The sequence below is a fragment of the Chrysoperla carnea genome, chromosome 5, assembly GCF_905475395.1.
Source record: "Chrysoperla carnea chromosome 5, inChrCarn1.1, whole genome shotgun sequence".
NCBI classification, from domain to species: Eukaryota; Metazoa; Arthropoda; class Insecta; order Neuroptera; family Chrysopidae; genus Chrysoperla; species Chrysoperla carnea.
Genome location: NC_058341.1, coordinates 3,294,929 through 3,317,492, shown reverse-complemented (window position 1 = coordinate 3,317,492; position 22,564 = coordinate 3,294,929). Strand labels below are relative to the sequence as shown.

Below are 22,564 nucleotides of genomic sequence, written 5' to 3'. Positions count from 1 at the left end.
ATAAAACTTAAAAATAACTGATCAATAGATTGATATAGCTAAGTCAGATAAAGCCAAGTTTCTGATTTTTTCATTCGCAATGAATCGGTAAGCCCTCCAAAGAACATAATATCTTCCAAATATGCTTTTTGGAGGGCGTAAAGATCCATTGCGCGTGAAAACATGAGAATTTTATAATTTTGAAGAAAGAACTTGACTATATCTGATCACCAACACAAAACTTCTTTATGAGGCATGTTGGCTAAATTTTTTTTGTCACTTCGAGTGAAGATATCTCACTGCACGGGCTGAAGTTTAAGAAAATTTTTAGAATTAGTAACGTAATTTGATTTACTAACGTCATTGTCCGATATCTCCATAGAGATATATATAAAATGCATATAAAACTTTGTTTTACTAAAAAGAGATGGGCAACAATCTTTGAATGCTTATAACTTCTTCGTTTTATAATCAATTTCTTCACTTTTAAATTTTGTGATCGTATCAAGGCTAGTTTTACATTTTTATGCGTAATATGGCCTAATCGACATTCGGCAACTACTTTTTTTTCGGTCAGCCTAAGGAAAATGTTACAAGATAACAAATGATATCAGATACATTATCCAAAAATGTCGAAATATTAAAAATTAATACAAAATTCTCTAAAACACAAAAATTCACGAAAGAAACTGTTTTTTGATTTGAATTAAGAAATCTAAAAGTTTTCTCGGTGTCTGAAATGTGATAAATATACTTTTATGAGTAGATAAATTTCCTCGAAAAACATATCGAGGCAAAATTTTCACCCCGAATCAAAAAGATTTTCATTTATATTCTCTCATTTCTCATTTATTAGCTTTCTTTTAATTGATCTCATTAAAAAAAAGTAGGTCAATCTCAAACAAGGCTCCCGAACAGGAGGTGTAGTTAATACACAACTCGAATTTTTTTCTCCCAATTAGACAAGAAAAACTTCAATATTGATAAAATATGATACTGACATATACATATATATACACGACAAGCGTCTCCACACAGTCAGTTATCAACCACCAGAGGATAAACATCCTGACTGACTGACTTACTGTACAACCGTCGAGTCGATCGAGGGAAGTGGTAGCATATACAGAGGAAAAAGAAGACGAAATACCAAAAGGATAATAAAATATCATATGTATATATATATCGAGAAGGGGAAGATCCTTAGGGATGTTGTGGATAGAACCGCCCTTATATCAGTGCCCCACCCTTGTGTTGGTAACGCCCCTTTAACATTATACTAAACTATACAATACTATATTTCATCCCTTGTTTGGCGTATAGAGACAGTCAAACACAGTCGGATGGTGAATCCTTATTTGTATTAATTCTTCTGTAAAATATGTTTAGTGCAAATTTGGAAGCCAAATTGAGATAATGTGAGACTGAGAGACTTGTTTTTTGAAGTGTGTGAGAGAATTAATTGCACTTTTAAATAGTTTATATATAAATTGTTATAGTAATTTACTTATCACAAATTAGTTCCGGGCAATATTTTTTTGAGATAAACACTCAATCTGGTTTTTGTTTTTGGTTAAAAAGTGATGAAAGAATTAATTGTTTGTTTATTTACCGTTTTGATGTTTTAAGTGTTGGATGATAAAATTTTTGTTGATATTGTTGTGAAAAAATTTTCGGTGATTTGTTTTTTATTTTTTGACATGATCTGTGGATGCAAAATTTGGTGTACTTAATAGTTTTCTAAATGCTAGTTGATTATTTGTTTAAAATGTCGTCAGGTTTGTAGATTTTTTTTACTGTTTTGATATTATTTTTCCCTTATTCCCTCCAAAAAAATTTCGGAGAAAATTGTGATTCTAATTCGTGTGTTTTCATGTATTGTCAATTGATGTATGAGTTTATTTGAAATAGAATAATAAGAGAACAATAAAACTGAATATGACACCTTACCCATTGAAATACCAATTCTATCTTTTCATAATTATCTCACAAAAATTGAAAATTCTTCGATATAGCGTGGTTTGACAGATTGATTATCTTAATTACTGGGTTAAATTAAATGACAAGCTGATTATAGACTGAATATGATTCCTTGATAACTGAAATACTAAACAATTAAAAATGTTAATTGATATTTGGAGTTGAAACATAAATGAAAAACTGCTCCAAAATTGTACAAAATTATTTCAAAATTACTTCGAATTTATTTCGAAACTTTTTTCTAATCTTATATTTTGTGATAAATTGGGTTTTTTTGTTTAATTATATGTTAATTTTGTGCACTCAAGCAATAAATATTTCGCATTTCAATTGACCATATGCCACTTCCATTAAGTTTGGATAAATTTAAGTTTATTGCTGAAGATATCTACTTGGCAGTCGAAATATCTTTTCATTGAATGTTAACAAATATGACTGAAATGATATCTTCTTATAAAAGAAGTTTTTATTTACCCTAATTTCAAGAAGCAATTTTTTTATAATACATATTTCGACAGTAAATTTGTCATAATGGATACCAAATGATCTTGTAATGTATTGATAAAATTGTTAATTTTTTAGGGAAGATGATTTATTACACTTTTTTTGTTCAGATTTCGAACTTATTTCAAGTTTCTTAAAGGAAATAAATCAATTTTTGATTTACTTTGAAATAATTTAGAGCAAGGCTACTTGATAGACGAAATACTATATTTACATTCACCTATTTGATTAAATTTCATACAAAAATAAATAAAAATAATAATAAAAAAATTGATAAAACAATTAAAAATTAAAATTTATCTAAACTGAATTATTTAAATAACAGAAAAAATTTTCACATTGATAATACACATAATAAAAAAACGTTGAACGGTAAGTAAGGCCGGATTTCCGTCTAAAAATCTTGTCAAAAAACCGCATCCCTTTCGCGCCGTGTAACACAAACAAACTTTTATATATATTTTATAGTGTTTTTATCTCATTTTACAAGCGTGCAGCATTTGTAAATAAATATAATTTTTTTTGTATTCCGCCTCTCAGTTTTCTGACTTTGAAATCATACATCAAAACCACGGTATCCCAAAAATGATAAATGTGCAGAGATAATTTTGTTTTAATTAGAAACATTTTATTTATTATTATGGGAAAATAAAATTTTTGTTATGATTTCAATTTGTTATCAAATAATTTTTTAAAAATTACTTCCTAAAAGTTTTTGTAAATATGTATTTTTCAATCCATTTATCCAAGTGTCGTCCAAGTAAGAGCTCAGGCCCATTTTCGGAAGTTTTGAACTATAACGCTATAAATATTATTTTCTATTTTACTTGAAAACAAGAGCATGTAGGCAAGCTTTTTTTCGTTTGCTCTTTTGTGTAAATTAAGTTTCTCTTCATGTGGGTATTGTCTCCTAAATAATATTATTAAAGAAACTGAATAATGATTCAAGATACAATATTTGTAGTTAGGGAACAATCTTTTTGAATACTCGGTACAAAAATTGCAATAAATACTTTTGTTATAAAAGATGTTTACATTTTGTATTAAGTTAATAGTTCATAAAAACATTCGGTTTTTGTAAGTCGGTTTTAGACTTGTGTGGATTATTATAGATAATAGCGAGTACATATTTTTTTTATGGTTTTGCGACGTGATCTTATGCAATATAATAAATATTTATCTATTTGCTTGGGTGCTCAACCGACCACCTTCTTATATTCTCTGGTTGCAACATAGAAAACCTGTTCCTAAATAGATAATGAATGAAAAATGTTACCTTTTGTGTGTTTTTATCGTTGTAAATATTGCAAAAAAAAATTTTTTTTTCTAAATATTTGTTTAGATAAGAATGCGTGTAAGGTCATTCAAAAAAAATGTACAAATTGTCTTAAAAATCGTCTAACCTTAACCAATACTTCTCCCCTCGATGATTAGAATATGGAGTGTCCCATAATAACCTCATCCGGAAAATATACCTATATGAATTAGATATATGTTCAATTAGAACATATCCGTAAAATTTATATGACTAATAAAAAAATTTTTCTTTAAATTTCGAAATGAAATCATTATATGATACAATTAAAAGAAATATAATCAGTTTTCATTATCAGAGAAAACGCGCAGATATTTGATTTAAAAAAAAAAATCAACCTTCTTAGCTTTGTAATAAACAAATATGCTAATTAAGTTTTTCAGTACGTGTCATTTGCGAGAATATTTACATGTTTATGTATTTGTGTTTGTAATAAAACCAATGATAATTAGAAAATGATTGTTATCACAAGAAAAATAAGCTAATTGTGATGTATATCACTTATGAAAGACAAATCAATATATTTCTGATTACGTGAATTTGGTTACATTTAAATCACTTACTGGTATATAAAATAGAGTTAAAAAGCCACGAAAAGTTTATTTTATGATGGGTGGATCTTGAATATTTCTTTTCTTAGAAATACATTTGGCATCTGAAAGCGGTTGCGTTAACTGCGTTAAATAATGTGTGCATTCCCAAAAAAAATATCCGGAAATTTGCAAAGCAATTCGATTACTTTGAGGCAAAGACATAATCGAAATTCATCAGTAAATCATCAGTAAATAAAACCTTCAAAAAAAACCAGAATTTGTAGCATTATAAAATTGAATTTGGTTTCTGCGGATGAAGGCAGCAACATTCTGTCTGATTTATTATAATTACTCACAAATAATGATCTTAAAAAAAATATTTTTTTCTGAAATTATTATTTTTAATTACAAAAATTTTGTATTGTATTTTGTACACATTACAAAACTTTATTAGAGAATATATTATTAATATATGTTCATAAAATCATTTTTATGGATATTATGTATATTTTAATTAGAAATACAATACGATATTAAAATATCTCTTAAAAATGTATGACTATATGCATGTTTTTAATGATTATAATTATTTATTATTTCATATGTGTTTGTGTGAATCTGAATGTATATGTGTTTTTATAATATACATTAAAAATATATCTGTGTTACCTAGTTTTTAAAATAATTACTTTGGGTTAATATTTTATTTATTTTACCATAGACTGAGAAAATATTTACTAGCTTTAATAAACAACCGGGATAGTGTATTTTAAGAGAAAATAGATTTTCAAAATGTTTTCGTAAGCTTTACGTAAGCATTTAAGTGGCTGGATCTAGTGGTAATTACAAAAGCATGGCTAACAATTGGAAAATCAGTTTACCTTGCAAGATCCGTTGGTTTAAAATACTGTGTTTTAGCAGGCGATAAATAAATCGATGTAGATTAAGAAATCATAGTAGTTTGTAACATAACTTCTCAAATGCTTGAATAAACTTGTCCAATAAAAAAGCTCACTCTTTTGATAGTCAAGTTATTCTTAAAGTAGTTGCTTTTTTCAGGCTTCCAGCCATCTTATAGCGTTTATATTGACAGCTTGACGTCATTTCTCAACAAAAAATTCAACATCCAATTTGCCATTTCCTTTGATTTTTTGCTTTCTCTCGATTCTAAGCCTCAGTTTGATTGCATGAGTTTGAAGTATTATAGAACTCTGTGATCATTCAAAACTACAAATTCTATTAAAAATTTGAAATTCAAAATATAAAGAAATCATAAACGTTTTGACTTGGCTTCGATATGAAAACAATGCATTATCAGAAATGTTTAAAAATATTTTATAAGTTAATGAATGAATTTATTTTATAAATATTTTTACACAAAGCTTGTACCATTAAATACCAGGTAAACCAGTCGCATTCATACATTAAATGAAAAACAAATCGGGTTAAATACAATTAAAAATGTTTTATCGTTTTAATATTTTATTAAATATTTATAATAATTATTTATTACTCTTTAAGAGAGAGATTATACAAAAATGTTTTTATTTGATAAAAATAATTTTTATAATATTTATACTTACCAATTCCATTGAGATGGAACTAAAAATTCATTATACATTTATTTAGTACAAAACAAACGAGATAGAATTGTTTATATACCCTGCGTATATTTAATATTTGACGTGTATATGAAATTTTTCCTTAATATGTTTAATTGTTTGTTCACACGAGAACTCGGAGCTGAAGTTTTATTATCTTATATGTGTTTTTCTGTCTGAAAAGAGATTAGAATGTATGTAAAGCACGGCTTACGAGTTCGTTAACGGGCAAAATAAGAAAGTGGGTTTTGATACATTTCTCAAACCTAGATAGAAGAAAATTAAAAATATCTGAGTAATTTAAAAACAACATTTTTTTTAAGACAACTTTTATTTGAATCATTTTTACATAAACTCATAAAAAAATAATATAGGTCATTTATAAAAACATGTACATGATTTTGAGAATTATTTCTTGGCATAAATTAAAAAAAAGGTCTTTTAAATAAATGATGAATAATGATTTTTATTCTGCTATGGTACAGAACAAGAAGTTTTTTGAAACAGGTGTACAAAAACTGCATACATACATGTTTTTAGTAATCAGACATACATTACCTTTTATTTTTATGACTTGTACAATGTGGTTCATTAATCAAAGAGGCAGTGCTAATCAGAAAATGATTTCATTGATAAATACATCTGTAAAAATTACTGTGTAGCTTAGAAAATACTTTTTCTTCTACGAAAATTTTTTTTAGCGTGTTATTTCGAGGGATTAGGAAATTTTATCATTGTTAGGACAAGTTTAAAATTCCCGTAAAGATTGACACATGAAAAATTTTAGTTAGGTTGTAGTTAAGTTGAATGAATCACATGATATTTAAAGAATAATTCAAAAACAAAAATCATTTGCTCTTTATTTAATTGAATGAATCAAAGTGAAATAATTATACATCTAATACATCTTTTGTGCTTGCCACGTACAAAGTATATTGAATTGAAGATAAAAATAAATGAAACACTTGGAGACATGAGAAAATGAATTTACTACTTTCATGAATTGGCAACTCAAAGATTTTCTGAATGAGTATGGAGCGATATTGTGATATATTTTGTACAGAAAGTCAGTGTTTATTAAAAAAATAAATAAAAATTTTTGTATGGTATTTCATGCGAGAAAATCTTACATTTTTGTTCAAAATCGTTTTGTAACGTTAGCTAAAAGATCAGCTAAAATTATCGTATATTATTTCAAAATTAAATATCAAGTGGATCTTTTAAAAAATTTGATAAAAGAAACATAATTTTAGTTTCGAAATTCATTGTATCGCTTTTATTATGAAATATTTGCCACATAATCGGTGATCTTTTTGAATGAACTACCTTAAGATATAAAAAAAAACCATATCATATAATTTTTATGTTTTCATACATAATTTTTTATGTTTATAAAACATTATAGCCTCGCACAATAATGTTACTTTTTTATACTTTTTTGTTTTGTGACAAAGGCACGTCTTAAAAAAATACTCGGACGCGGTCAATGAACGTAACAATATCTCTCAAAATCGTTAAAACATCCAATTTATGTTTGAATATGAGTGACACAATCATTGTGACCCTATGGCTAAACCATTCCCAAAATATTCTGTTTAAAACTCTAAATATTAATTGAATTTTGTTTTATTCTTTTCAGGTAGTAGTGGCGATGAATTGGATACCGAATTACCACTAAAACAATCGACCACGACGACATCACAACCAGACAGCATCGAAGATGATAAAGATATTTCTTTGGATCTGATAGATATGTCACCAAGTCTCAACAATAACAACAACAATAATAATAATAATCATAAAAATCATAGCCAATCACAATCAATATTAGATTTAAATAATTTAAACGATGAATATCATCAACAGCAAACAAATGATATACAATTAAAACGTAAATATGAAACGACTACACCTGTGACGTCAGCTTCACCAACTTTTAATAATAATCATACGAATCATCACATGCCTATTAGTAATCATAATAGTACTAGCCAATCACAACAATTGTATTTTGATTTTAATAATACGAATGTAAGTGGCGCAGCCGGTGGGGAAAATAAACTTAAAAAGATTAAACAGGAGAATGAAAATATGGTGATACCGGTTACATCATCACCTAGACGAGTGACACCACCGGATGTGGCGTCATTCAATAATTATTTTCAAGATAATGAAAATTCACCAGTGACATCATCACCAAGTAGGCGAGTCACATCTTCAACGATGTCAGCGTCCCAAGCGCAATTGCATTATTACCATGAATTAATGCAAGCAAATCAACATCATCAACAGAATTCTCAAAAAATTGAGGCAAATTTAAATATACGCTTACGTTTAGCTGACCATGAAAAATTACTTAGCCCTGAATCACTGAAACTTCGGGAGCAGTTTCAACGTGAACAGTCCAGTCAGCAAAATAAACCTAGTCCACAAGGTATGATGGTACCATTTCCAAGTACAGCCACAACGGCAGCCGTTTTTGTCACTGAAGAAATGATTGCTAAAGCGGGTGCGGCACGATTCGCTCAGCATCAGTTTGATGAAACTGGTAAACCTAGTCCACTTTTTATGATTGAATTGTTAAAAAAACGATTGGCTGAGAAAAAAAATGAGAATGAAGAAATTAGTGTGGAAAATGTGATGACAATGGTACGAGAAATGGAATCTATGCCTGGTGTTATTCCCAATGAAATTAGCATACGGGAATGTCCTGGTTTGGGTGTGATTGGAGTATTCGCACAGCAAGAAATTCGTGCCGGACAACGACTGGGACCATTTAAAGGGAAATGGGCATCGATACCAACTGTTAGTGTGGGCTATGCTTGGCAGGTTAGTGGCAAAAATTTTTCTACACATGGTTCTAAAGTATTTTATAAGCTCTTAATTAGTTTCATCTATCCCGTTAAATTTGGCCGCTCTCTTCCGGTTTCCGATTGAACTGAGACATTACATATTTGAGGGAAACATGATCTCATTTTGAACTAAAGCTTTTATTGAACTTAATAGCAAAAAATAATTTTGCATATGAGTTACTGGAGGCGTTTCTCATGATTCATAGGAAAAATTATTTTCTACTTTTTATTAGTACAATAAAAGCCTGTTCTTCAAATAATTTTATGTAAATTTTGTTGACACTTTGAATTTGCCAGCTAAACCGTTAAATGTGTGTGAAAACATTTATTTTAACGGTTTCACCAGGTTTTTTTTTTGTGCAAGTATAACGAATTTTTGACAAATTTTTTTACCAATTTGTGGTTTACAACATTTTTTTTTACCCAAATTTGCAGGTAGGAACAAATAGAGAATTTTTGACAAAGTTTTTGTATCAGATAATTGTGGTCACACTTCTATGATTTTCTATTTAAATATCATATTTCGATATCTTAGACAAACAAAAAAAAACCAACTTTTTTGCGTTGAAAGTCCAAAAAAAAGATTATGTTAATTTATTTTTTTTGATTAATTTAAATAAAAAAAGGAAGACTTTTTTCTTGTGAGTTTAACCAATGACTCTTTGTCCAACATTTGAATACAATGAATTTGATTATGAATAAATTTGAGAGAACTGATTTTGGTGAGAGAAGAGATATGATTGACAGATGTCATACGAAGACATGATACCATTTTGTTTGAGAAGATATGACCTTATTCAAAATTATTTAAATTAGACATTTCTATATATGTATCGATACATTGGTTGAATCGATTTTAATTAAATTATTTTTCAATAAATAAATTTGAATATTCTAATAATCTATGAGAAAATAATTAGAATTATTTATAATAACTCACAAGAGTCAAGCCCTATTTTTACGATTTTTTAAACGGCATTTAAGCCCCTTTATTCAAATTCACAATTGGAGGTTTAAGTCTTTACATTGATTTGTGTAATTTTTTAAGTTTTGAAATCGATCCTTTTGCTCTTTGAAATCTTTGTTCATACGAAAATACTAGAATTTTTATTGGGAACGGGAAAATCTAGGCAAATTTTTCCTAATCTATCCTAAGTTAAAATAACACGAATTTTTCTATATCTGAAAAGGCGAAATAAAAACCATTTGGTGCCACAAGTAAAAACCATATCTTGAGTGATGATTTTCAGGCAATAATGTCCAAAAATTCCCGTAGGTATCGTAGTTTTGAGTTTTCTTTTTGTTTAATTTCAAAATAAATAAAAAAAATTTAATCGCATTTAGATATTTAAAATATGTTTTTTTTCGAGCAATTCCGAAATCAACCGACTAAATACGAGTTAGAAATCAAAGATTTATTCGGATTTATTGCATAAATAAACATACATACATATATCATTGCACTCTTAAGATAATATTCATTTAAGTGGTCCTTATAAAGGATTAAAAAATATGTGTTCGATTAGAATATAAATCCTTTTAAAATAAACAAGCACATAAAAAAAGGACTACATTGATTCCTTTTTTTCTCCTTGCATGCCTCTATTGTGGTGATGCATTGAACAAAACTAATTTAGATATAGATATATTTATTCACTTGAATAAATTTTCTATAAATATTTTTTATTATTTATTTTTTAAATTTATAATTTTATTTGAAGAGTCACTGATCACATTGTGATTATTACGTCACTCAAAAAAAAAGGGTTTTTTTATTAAGGCTCTTCATGTGAAGGCTTTTGTGTAAATGCGATGATCTGATCTATTTACGCAGAAAGAAAAAAAGGCTTCGAAGCTTATTACAATTTTTTTTTCATGATTTTATGATCAGGTGAATACAGAGTTTTATAAAAAAATTCAGAGATTTTTGAAATTATTTTACTATTTAGATCAAAATTTTAAAAATAGTTTTAAGTCTTTAAGAGACGAAGATTGCAATCTCTAAAGCTTTCAACTACTTTGGATGGAAAAGTTTACAAATACTTTAGTATGGACGCAAAATATAACGCAATTTAGATCAAATGTAGGGTCAATCACTTAAGGAATCAGCCAGAACATTTTTAAAATACTTCTAAAAATCACAATATTATCATTTTTCTTTATCAAATCAGTACCTTATTTTAATCCTTTCGCGGGAAGCAAGCCTTATACTTTATTCTAATGGAACGAAAAAAATGAAAACAATTTGAAACTATTTATTTGTAAACTACCGGTTTCAATATACACAGGGTATTAAAACATTATCAATTATATGTTAGCTGTTATATTTCTTGTTTTTTTCATTTTTCATATCTTCAGTTGAAATGGACATAAAAAAAACCTTTTTAAGTGGGAGATAATTGGGGGAATTGACTGACAAATCAAAAAACATTTAAAATTATTCAGTTTTATTTACAAAAAGAAAAATACATTCAAAAACGTTTATGTGTACGGAATTTGAAATAGATATTTGTATATAAGACAGATAACAAAAAAAAAAATTATTCAAAACTGGTTGAAATGTCCGTATTTTTAATGAATAGAAGAGAAATATTATCGTGAGACATAACATGTCAATTTTATTAACACGAAGAGGGCGAAAAACATATTATGTTTTTCATATAAAAACTGTCTTCGTTGGGTCAGTTCTGGTTGGTTGACCTTGTGATGGACTCACAAATCAAACAAAAAAAACTAGGTGTAAACAAGAAGCCTTCCTTCTTCTGTTCTTTAAGTTTGTAGGGTCATTTCAATTTCTATAACTGTCATAAATATAACAATATGAACTTCATTAAATATTAATAAATTTTTTTTTTTGCTTTCAATTTTTGTCGAAATTATTAATTTTTGCTTGGGTATCAATTCCAGTTTTTAAAATTTGTTGTCAAAGTAGTATTGCCATTAGATAATTCTACTTTAAAAAAAAAAAACAATACTCCTGCTAAATTCAATTTTACAATGTGTCCCCAAAAAATCGAAGATCTCCAAATGCTTTAGGCAAAACAGATATTAAAATATCTTCAGAATATAATCCTTCCTTTAATTTTTCAATTAAGCTCAGTCTAAACGATTAAAATTTGGAGAAAATCAGATCTAATTACTTTTAAATATCTTGAAAACTAAAATGGATATCGCAAAATGTAACTCCTACTTCATTTTGCCAAGTTCTGGCGGTATTCATTATCAAAAATGAACTCAAAAATTGATCAATTCTTTTGATATTTACACAAAAATTATGGTTCACAGACATTAAATGTGGTTTCACACCATTTCCTACAAAAAAGGGTATAAAAAAACCATTTCTCTAACCGTTATTTTTTGCACTCCAAGATAATTTAAATAACAAAACTGAAATTGGATCGTTTTAAATAAAAATTTTAACTGTATTTTGAGTATTTATGACAAAAAAAAAATATATTGGCCAATTTTAATTTCCTATTTACCTATTTTTTTTTGAAAATAAGGTAAAAATTAGGCCTGTTGTAAAACCCTTATAAGGATTATTAACAATTATTCTAGCTTACATAACCATGTATCCTGTTTCACTTAAGAGCCTTAAAGTACACACATAAACAGTAGCATCTTTGTTGCCAAAACTAAAGAAAAAAAAAATCGTTTTTAAAACCCTTTTTGCAAAAAAAAAAAAAGAAATTTTTCTACACAAAAATCTACATCAGTTGTCAATCAAATTTACACCTGGGAAGGATTTATTTAAGGGGTTTACAAAAGAATAATCGATAAGGGGGTATCAATTGATGAAATTGACAATAATTGTCCTATTTTTGGGTTAAAATATGTAATTTTTGTATATAAAAAAATATTTCCATAATTTCTCTCGAATAAATCTAATTTTACAGTGGATTGAATCTAAACAATTGGCTTTTTTTTTTATTGAAATGTTTATTTTACCAATTTTGTTCCTTTTTTTTGTGAATGGGGTGGTTTTTATACACGTTTTTAGTGGGTTATACTTCATTGAATTGAGTTTTTGTGATATTAATGAAAAAATTAAAAAAATTGTGTGTATTTATTTTACCGATGACAATATGTAGCGTAGGGGATTTCTCCTAAGCCGCAGAGAGAATCATTTTTATTTTTTCGGTATCGAAAAACCTTAATTTATGAAGAATTTTGCTATACAGAAAGTGATTCATGCTCATGTTGTTAAAAAGATAAACACATAAATATAGATATACATACGATGTCTAAGTATTATGTACAATAACACGTCTGATGTGACCAATATAGTTAAAGATAAATGGACATAATTTTTCAAAAGATTTCTAATTAATTATCTTTTAAAAATTTCGTTTAAATATACAATGTTTACAAAAATACAAACACAAAAAGGAACAGGTAATAATTTTTATGTTTTCAAAATTCCCTACTGACTTGTAAAATCATTATTTATATCTTTTGAAATGTTTTGAAATTCAGTAGCCAGTAAAAGAGCCATCACTTGAAATTAATGACCAAAAAGGACATTATCATTTTTGGTCATAAAAATTATTACTTACTTTGTGTAAAAACATTTGTGTTAAAACATCTTTCTATTGATTGATTTATTTTTAACTAAAATTGAAAAGAATCAATAATTGTACAAAAAAAGACTCTTCATAAAAAAAAACCTTCTCTATTCCCTTGATAGATATAGTTTTAAAATGTATCTTGGAAACCGCTTTCAAATTTACCGAGCAGAATTTGATGCTATCTCAAATTCAAAATTTCTATGAACCATGCCGTTCCAATCAGTATCCAAAGAAGAAAAGCCGCTAGGGACATCCATGACACATACAAACAACGGCTTTAGAGAAATGAAAATCGACGTTTTCTACAAAATATAATCGAATTATATTTTTATCGAGAATATGACACAAATTTTGATAAATAAAAGTAAAAACTGTTGAAAAATTTTAAACTATAAAAATAATAAAATTTATAAATAGTTTAAAACTTATTTTATCAATAATTTAATTTGTCTACGATATCGATTTTATTTTAAAAAGCTAAATTTATCGATACAAGCGTTATTATATATACATGTAGATAAATATTTATACAGAGTGTCACCCCAATTGCAAAGGATACACTTTTCTTAGGTCTAGGATGTTTTATTGACTTATATTTTTTGATCCCCATTACGATCGATCGAGTTTGTAGACTATTTTTCACTTCAAAATGGTCTAATAGAGGTTTAAATAATCGAACTAAGAAATTCGTAATATACGCCGTGTTTTTAGGATGTTAAAAATTGATCATACTAGATGTGTATATACAAACAAACAATATCGTTTTCGAGTGATCAGTAGAAAGCGATGTAGAAATGATCCGATAACTGAACGTTTACGATTAATAATATTTGAAAATATCTGTTTGGGGAGGGACAATCTATATCAATATACAATTTTATGTACATTATATTGTCGATAATTTCATCCAATATAAAATTTATTTTGCATTGTTTATTTTATATTATTAGGTGTATTGAACACACAGTTCAATCAGTATTGGTTTGATATTGGTTGTAGGTATTGGTTCCATGGAATGTTTTATATAGTTATAGAAAGGTATACATTTGATTTGAACTGTTACAAATATTTATTCTATAATAATACTATATGTTGTTCGTTTTTATAAAATATAAACCTACTACAGCAGAGATCTGCAAATGTTTGTTCTAAATACCAATATCAACATTTTGAGTGTTTGATTTTGAGTTTTGACTGAGAATTTATTGATTAAAAATTATATACATTTAAAAATTATAATTTAATTATAATTTTGTCGTGTCTTTTTAATATTTCAAAAGGAATTTTTTTTGTACCTTGACCTGTGGGGTCAATTTTTTCTTTTAAATGTTCAGGAAGGTGCATAAATCAAAATCTTCATCTAACTGGGTGCGACCAGAAAGTTTGGCTAATGCTATTGGCTAAATAAGCCAATTATTTGAATCCATGACTGAGGTGATTTTTGAAAGTTTAAAAACTTTTAAAATATTCAACAAAATGAGTCAGAAAGGTTTACTCGGAGGTTTTCGGAGACGTTGATCACGATTCCGAAGTCGAAATTTCGATATACTACTCCCTCTTAGGAGTAATTCGAAAAATTGGCCAAAAGATATATCCGAGGCATTTTTGGGGTCGCTGATTACGATTTCGTAGCCAGAATTTCGATTTACTTCGCCCCTTCCTGGGTTATTTTACCTTCCGAAGGACCAAAACTGCAATATTATCATGTATTGCACAAAATGGGCCGAAAAAGTATACCCAGGAGTTGGGTATACTTGGAGTAGTCAAATACATTGATTTAGCATTTAAATTAATGGGATCTAATCAAATCTGTTTGAAGATATTGCATGTGGGTCAGGCATTAGACATAAAAAATCGTACTCAGAAACAAACAAAAAAAGCATTACCAATTTTCTATAGTATAAATGTTGGTAACTTTCGAATTGTTAAAACTAGAATACACATCGAATCGAGAATATTATATATATATATATATATATATATATAATATAATATGATATCGTATATAATAGGGTTTGCTTAAATGATAAATGTATAGCAATTATCCACAGATTCGCTCAGGCTGGATGATTTCATATCATAATTCAGCGGTCGGCTTGATGAATTTCATTCACTAAATATATATTCACTTGCTACTGTTGCCTTCTCTGCGCGCTCTGTGTATGTATGTCCCTCATTATATTATTGAAGCAAAACCCTTGTTCGTCCATTAACCATTTTTACCATAAATTTGTTCTTTTTTTTGTCACGGTGTACTACACTTAAGGTAGTACGAGCGCCAAGCCAAGTTTAGATTTATGGTTGAAATTATTTGTTCCTTATTTTCAACTTTGATGATGAATTTTGTTATAACTTCATGAATGTAGACGAAAAATAAGAATAAAACTTTTCGAAATCTGCCTTATTTTTCAGAATATCGAAAGCTTAATAATTTAACAAACTTTTCAATTTTCGATATTTTGAAAATTACTACAGACATCGAAAAATTTTATTCTTACTTTTCGTCTTATATTAAAACAACTGAAAAAAAATATATTTTTTTATTTGTGTCCCAACTACCGAGCTCATACATGCTTGATTAATCGGGCACAACGGTTTTTTTGTTTCAGTCCCTCTACCCTATAAAAATCAAGCCTTTTATTCAAAATTTCCCTGGCGCTCGTACATCCTTAAGTGTAGTTAAAAAAAGAATAATTTATATTCATCTTCAATTTTACGATACTTTTTCTCTCTACACTTAAATGAATACACCAGGGTAAAAAGAACAAGTTTTTACGAATCGAGTAACAAAAAAAAAATGACGCTTTTTTATACTGACAGTCAGACAGACAGACGAACATGTCAACTGCTGGCTGTGACATTTTTATTATCATGTTTTTTTTTACGCTGCAGCTGTAATGAATAGTAGCCGTGTTTTTTTTTATGTTTGGGAGAGTTTTCAGAGAGAGAAATTAGAGTAGTTATTTTTAATTTTTTTTTACAATGATATAAATTATTAGTTAAATTTGTAAAATTATTTGATTATTAATTTTAATTTTTCCTAAAATGATTTAAATGTTTTTTTTTTTAAACAAAGTTTTGATTTATATATTTCACTGATTTTTAAGGATGTAGGAGCACCAAGGCAATTTTAAATATAAAGCTTGCATTTTTTCATATAAAGTTGGACTTAGTCTAAATCAATTTTGAAAATTTTAGGGGGGCTTCTACCCGATTATTTAAATAAATAAATGTGATGAATGAATTTCGAAATAACGCTATGAAACACTTATTTAATGGAAGCGCAGGGAATAAAATTCAAGCAGATTTTCTCATTAAAATTATAATCGAAGTAAATTGCTAATAAAATAAAATAAAATAAAAAAAATTGAATTTTTCGAAAATAAAAATTAATAAAGACATTAAAATTCACCCTCTATTGGCTTCGTGTTATATATTTTAATACTTTATATAAACCAAAAAAAAGTAGCAGCTAGTAGAAGCCAATTGTGACACAAAATTGATAAACCCCATATATAACAAAAAGAGATATTTTATATTTATATATATATCTGTATTCAATTGATATATCCTAATAATAGAAGATTATCGGGGATAGATATTTATTGAACTTTTGTATAAATAAGCCATATCTGTATTCATTATCGGTTATAATAACTTTTAGATATACCGTGTGTATACATAAAATTTGATTAGATTTGAATGTTTCGTGTTCTTATTTCTCTCTCGTGAAGTTCTCTAAAATCGTGAGAAATGTGTTAGGGAACCGCTTCAATGGAAAAAAACTTCACACTTTTCTAACTTCTCTAGACCATTTTCTAGGCCTTATATTTTTTGTGGGTTTCACTTAATACTTTAAATCGGAGAAGCTTTCAAAACTCTGAAAATTGCAATGTTTTCTTACATAATCAACTTTTTAATTCAACGCTTGTAGCCTCAAAGATTGTAGCCTCGAAGTTTGTGACAATAATTCAAATTATACTCTCATCCCGAACAAAACTCCTATTTTCTCTTCAAGCGAAAATGTATAAGTTTTCAAAATATATTCATCACGTTTTTCCATTTTGACCACAAGACTATAATAAATTTTGAATTATTTTCTTTGCGTAGAGAACACACTTTTGATTAACACACTGTGTACTTCATATTTCTAAATATGTTTGAATTCGAATTATCGATAATTTTTCAAAATATTATAGCAAAAAAAATGTTTTATTATATAATAAATATATTGAATATGTATTGATAGCAGTTACAAACAACTATTATTACGGGTGTATTGTGTTGAAGTATTGTCAAGGTATGAAAAGTTATTCAATATATATACACAAAATAAATCTTTTTTTCATCTTTCAAACATCTCTAATATCATCTGTATATTATGTGTCCTTTTGTATCTATATCGAAATGACAGGAGGACATATTCATTGATCTGTGTTGATAACTTTATTTTTAGAAATGTATATCGATGAAATTCTGACATTTTATCTTTATATTCACATCTGACCATAAACTATACTCATGTGTTGATCGTTTTCGTAAAATTTTGCAAAATTTATACCGAAAAATCGACAATACTTAGAAAAAGAACCGAAAATATACAGAAAATTATGTAGACAAATTCTTAAAGTGGTACGGCTGTTGAAGCTAGTGAAAGTTCATTTTTTTGCGGTAAATCATAGTTTAAAGTCCCCAATAATGTTAATTGTACAAAAACTAATCGATGAATGAGCTTCAGTTTTCATCATGTCGAAAATTTACCACAGATTCTATTTATGCAATAAAAAACATTACTTTAAAGCGCTTTCCAAAAAGAAAGCATAAAAAAACTTTGGTTTTTGACGCTTTTTCGATATTTTTAGAGCATTTTCTTACATTTACGTCATACAAATTGCCTAGTTGACTATTCACGCGACAGTTGAACCATTTTAAATTGATTAATGAACAAATACACAAACTAATATGCAGACAAAATTAAATAAATGAAAAATTGCCCTTTTGCGGCTTTATTCGTACGTTTTAGTCAAGTGGCTGACAGCGGAAAATGTATTTCTAAAGCCTAAACCAACCAAAATTTAAAAGTCCGTCCTTCAGTGTTCTTAACCGAACAATTTTTTCGTGATTGACCATTCCATCTTGAATGAAATGTACGTCATTCAAAAATCAAAATTTCATTTGAAAATAGTAATCAATATTTTAATTTTTCTTTGGATTTGAAAATAAACTATTTTGAAATAGATCTGTACAATATTTTTGGTATTTATTTCACAAAAAATAAAATAAAATCACACTAATCTTGCGGCATTACATTTCAATGGTCATAGCAAAAGAGATATGGAACTAAGATAAATGGTTTAAAGTGTAAATAGAGCCAAAAATTTCACAAAACACATATTTTTGAAATAAATAAATACCTTCATAATTCTATGATGAAGACTAAGAGAGTGTTAAAAATATTCAATTTCGTGTCATAAAAATAGACTTTATTTTTCTTTTTTTTTTTTCAAAAAATTATCTCTTTTGTGTGTGCCCAGAGAAGAATACACCAAGGAGATATTTTTATGTATCTACACACATGATCGGTATCTTTTGACTTAAAAGTTTTTTGTGTGTTATTCACTGATATTTTGTTTGCAATGTTTTTGTAACGTTTTGGGTAAAAACGATGGAATTTGTTTTTTTGACTGATTGATGTTTTTGGTTCTTAAGAATTTCTGTCATGGAGATGTTAAGAGATTGGATATTATCAACAACAAAAACTTTTGTGGGTATTAAATGCGGTTTGTTTAAGAAACGAAGATTTCTTCAGAAACAATTATTTTTTCTCTGTAAAAATTCGTAAAAATTCGTCACAAAATTGTTTCTACTTTATCTCTCGGGAAAATGACAAATCCCCGACAAAGGTGATTTAACTCTTGTAAACAAATTTTTGAAAACTTAGCTATGAAATGTTCTCAATCAAGTCGGTTCGACCGTTTAGGGGCTATGATGTCACTGAGAAACACACGGACGCACAGATAAACACTTTAAACTTATAACACTCCTTCTTAAATAAATATCAAAGTGATGGTCACTGACATCAGATGAAATGAAAAGGATACTTAGAGAGCTATCATTTTTTGGGACCAATTTTTGGAAATTACCATTAATTACACTTTTCGAAATGAATTGAGCCAGGTTTATTTGAAAATTAAGCTAAGATCTTAAAAAATTGTAAAAATACAGCAAAAAATGGTCAAATTTTTAATTATTCAAGATTAACTTTTAATTTTTTTTAAACTTATATCATTCAATTTTCATAAAAACTTTTGCTATGACTAATTCGGTATCAATTAAAACGATTTTGATAATGTCATCTGAAAAACGCACAAATTCAAAGAATTATAAACGCCTCATCTTGAAATGTATACATCGTACCCTAAAAACAAACCCAATTTTCAACTTTGTGGGGAAAACTTCTAGATTATTACATGATTGCCCATAAATTTATGGTAATTTTACAATTTTCATCAACTAATATTGGACAAATTTAAATTTTATTCCAATAACACGATAATTCTATACATATGCGTATCCAATTATTAATTTCGTAAGGGGTCAAATTACTCAATTTTAATAAATCAAACTATTAAACCTTTATTGAAAGATGATTTGTACACATAGGGACACAATAATAAATATGGATTTGACCTTAATCAATATTCTTTTAGCTGCTGTAGTTTTGTAGATAAATTTTTATTGTTATTATAAGTAATAATTCATATAATAATATTACACAGATTTTTACGTAAAATTCAGTAAAAATCTTATAACCAAACAAACCATATGTGTGCTGCAACTCAATAAATGGACAATGTCCTTTTTATACTCCTTATTTAATCCTTGAACAATTATATATGTAATAAGTAACATATGTGCGCTTGTAAACATTACAGATTATCAATGGTGTTATTATTACAGTTGGAAAGAGCTTTTGGACAACCCTATAAAATCTATTTCTTTATCAATGTGACTATTTGTCCTATGCTCGTCACAAAAAGAAGAATTTTTAAAGGAAAAAGGCGGATTTCCCAAAAATTTCTTTCAAAACTATATTTTACATTCATTTTTTATTATTTTTTTTAATGTTTGAAAGGTGTCGTGGGTCTCCGGTAGGAACTGTGTTCCTTTCGTACCTTCATACATTATAAATGTAGCGGTTATTTTATTTATTTACAAGATATTTTTCTGAATATATTCACAATCTTCGAACTTTTTTAATCCAGGCTTGTGCCTTTTAAATTTTCATCACAGGTGTTCTAGATAGGCCAATTAAGAATACATTAATGCAACACACGTGCAAATTACTGACGTAACTCCACAAATTATCGAATCTAATGAATCAAAAAAAAAACACCCAAATTTTTCGATGCGTATAAAAATCCTTCACACCTTATTTCTATTGTACTTTTTGCCAATCCCCCATACATCCTTTTTACCTTTTTAGGTAAGGTAGACGTTATTTACACATTAGATGTTTTTTACGCTTAAATGAACTGATATGAGATCTTTTTTGCTTGAGTAATTAACCAAATTTTTTGCTTACCTGAAAAGGAACCATAATGCCTTTATTATTGAATAATATTTAGTTCATTGACAAAACTTTTTCAAGAAATATGTTTAAATGAAATTTAATGAAACTTTCATTTTGAAATACTAAATCCTGTTCTGGTATCCTGACGGTTGAAATATCTCGAGAAGCAATAGGCAAAAGAATTGAAATAAGGATCTAATTTTTAATGAAAACATGAGGGCGGGGCTTTGGCCTACACGCAACGCTATGGTGTTGGGTCGACAGGTAAAAAGGAGCAGCACATTTTTTGTCAGAGGACTCTCGTGTGGGATAAAAAAGGTGAAAGTGTAGAAAGTAGAAAAAGAAAGTAGAAGCCAATAGTGGTGTAGTGGCGAAAAAAGACTAAATTTGCTCCAATGAATTATGATAATATTTTATCTTGCAACCCACTAAAACTTGGCAGAAAAGGCTTTTCGGGTGGTGTATGATACCCACATCTGCCATTCTCTGGCCGTCCTCGCATTATTTAAGGGCTTATACAAAAATTATCAACTTGCAAATAATTGCAAAGAAAGTGCTAAAAGATTTATACAATTTAATTGTAACTGAATGAGATAGGAAGGTGTTCATCTGTACCATAAAAATTTAAAGATTATTACACAACAGCACCTCAAAAAAATTTCTTCGCTTCAATGATAATAAAAAAAGATAATCTTTACGACAGATTTTATCGTATGTTACGCAAATTAAAAAACTTTTAACACTTGTTTACAAAAGAAAGATTCTAAAATCTTACATTTTTAAGAATCTTTATTGAAACTACTAAAAGATACCAAAAAAATCTGTGTATGAAGTCATGTCTACACATCTTTAACACAGATCAGTGAATTTATGCATTTGTCAACCAAAAAAGATGTCATATGACACATATTGTATGGACAATAACACCAAACACAGCGGGATAGCTTTCTTTAAAGGTGTTACCCGAAAGTGAAAGATTTTTATACATTTTTATGTATTTTTTGTAAAATCCATTTGTGTGTATCTAAAAGTAGTCAGATTGTCTGTCATGGTTACATTTTTGAAAATACCTTTAAAAATGTTTTATTAATGATATAGGCTTTTTGTTGTTAAATTTTTCAGTATTGTTATGGTATTGTGATAGGACTTTACCCGTGTAATAATGCTATAGAGAGTATAACAAAAATATATCTGCTAATTAGCAAAGAAACAAACCTGACAAATCTTGATCGTGCGCTGGATTATTGTTTGTCGCTAAGGTAGGCTCTATATACAGTAGAGTCTCGATAATTGGAAAAATTCAGTAATCGGAACATTTTTCTTCCACCCACACTTTCCATACTGCTGCCTACAATCACTCAAAACTGATAACAGAAAAGTGAAATTCGTAAAGCCACCTTTGTTTGCAATATGTAAATTCGTGCAGATTTAAACAAGTTTTTAGTCAAAAACTAAAAATAAAATAATGCCCCGGGTGAGGATCGAACTCACGACCTTAAGATTATGAGACTTACGCGCTACCTACTGCGCTACCGAGGCCGTTGTTAACATGATTAATATTATAATTGGGAATCTTGATGATTTATCTTTGAGTAGGTAATAAAAACTTAACTTGTTGCAAAAACCTTACAAATTTTCACGAACTAAGAAAACCCATTG

The 22,564-nt window shown here is 28.0% G+C and overlaps 1 protein-coding gene and 1 non-coding gene across 2 annotated transcripts in view; one reads left to right on the top strand and one right to left on the bottom strand.

Annotated features, from left to right (window-relative positions):
• The first annotated feature begins 1,696 nt into the window (after positions 1-1,696).
• Positions 1,697-22,564, top strand: part of LOC123300625 (histone-lysine N-methyltransferase MECOM-like) — a 61,595-nt gene continuing 40,727 nt past the window's right edge. Inside the window, exons 1-2 of the mRNA XM_044883222.1 lie at positions 1,697-1,757; positions 7,552-8,741. Coding sequence (XP_044739157.1) covers positions 1,724-1,757; positions 7,552-8,741 — 1,224 coding nt within the window. The 5' untranslated portion in view covers positions 1,697-1,723. The remainder of the gene's footprint in view (positions 1,758-7,551; positions 8,742-22,564) is intronic.
• Positions 22,372-22,444, bottom strand: Trnam-cau. The gene has a single exon. It is a non-coding gene; the product is annotated as a tRNA-Met (tRNA).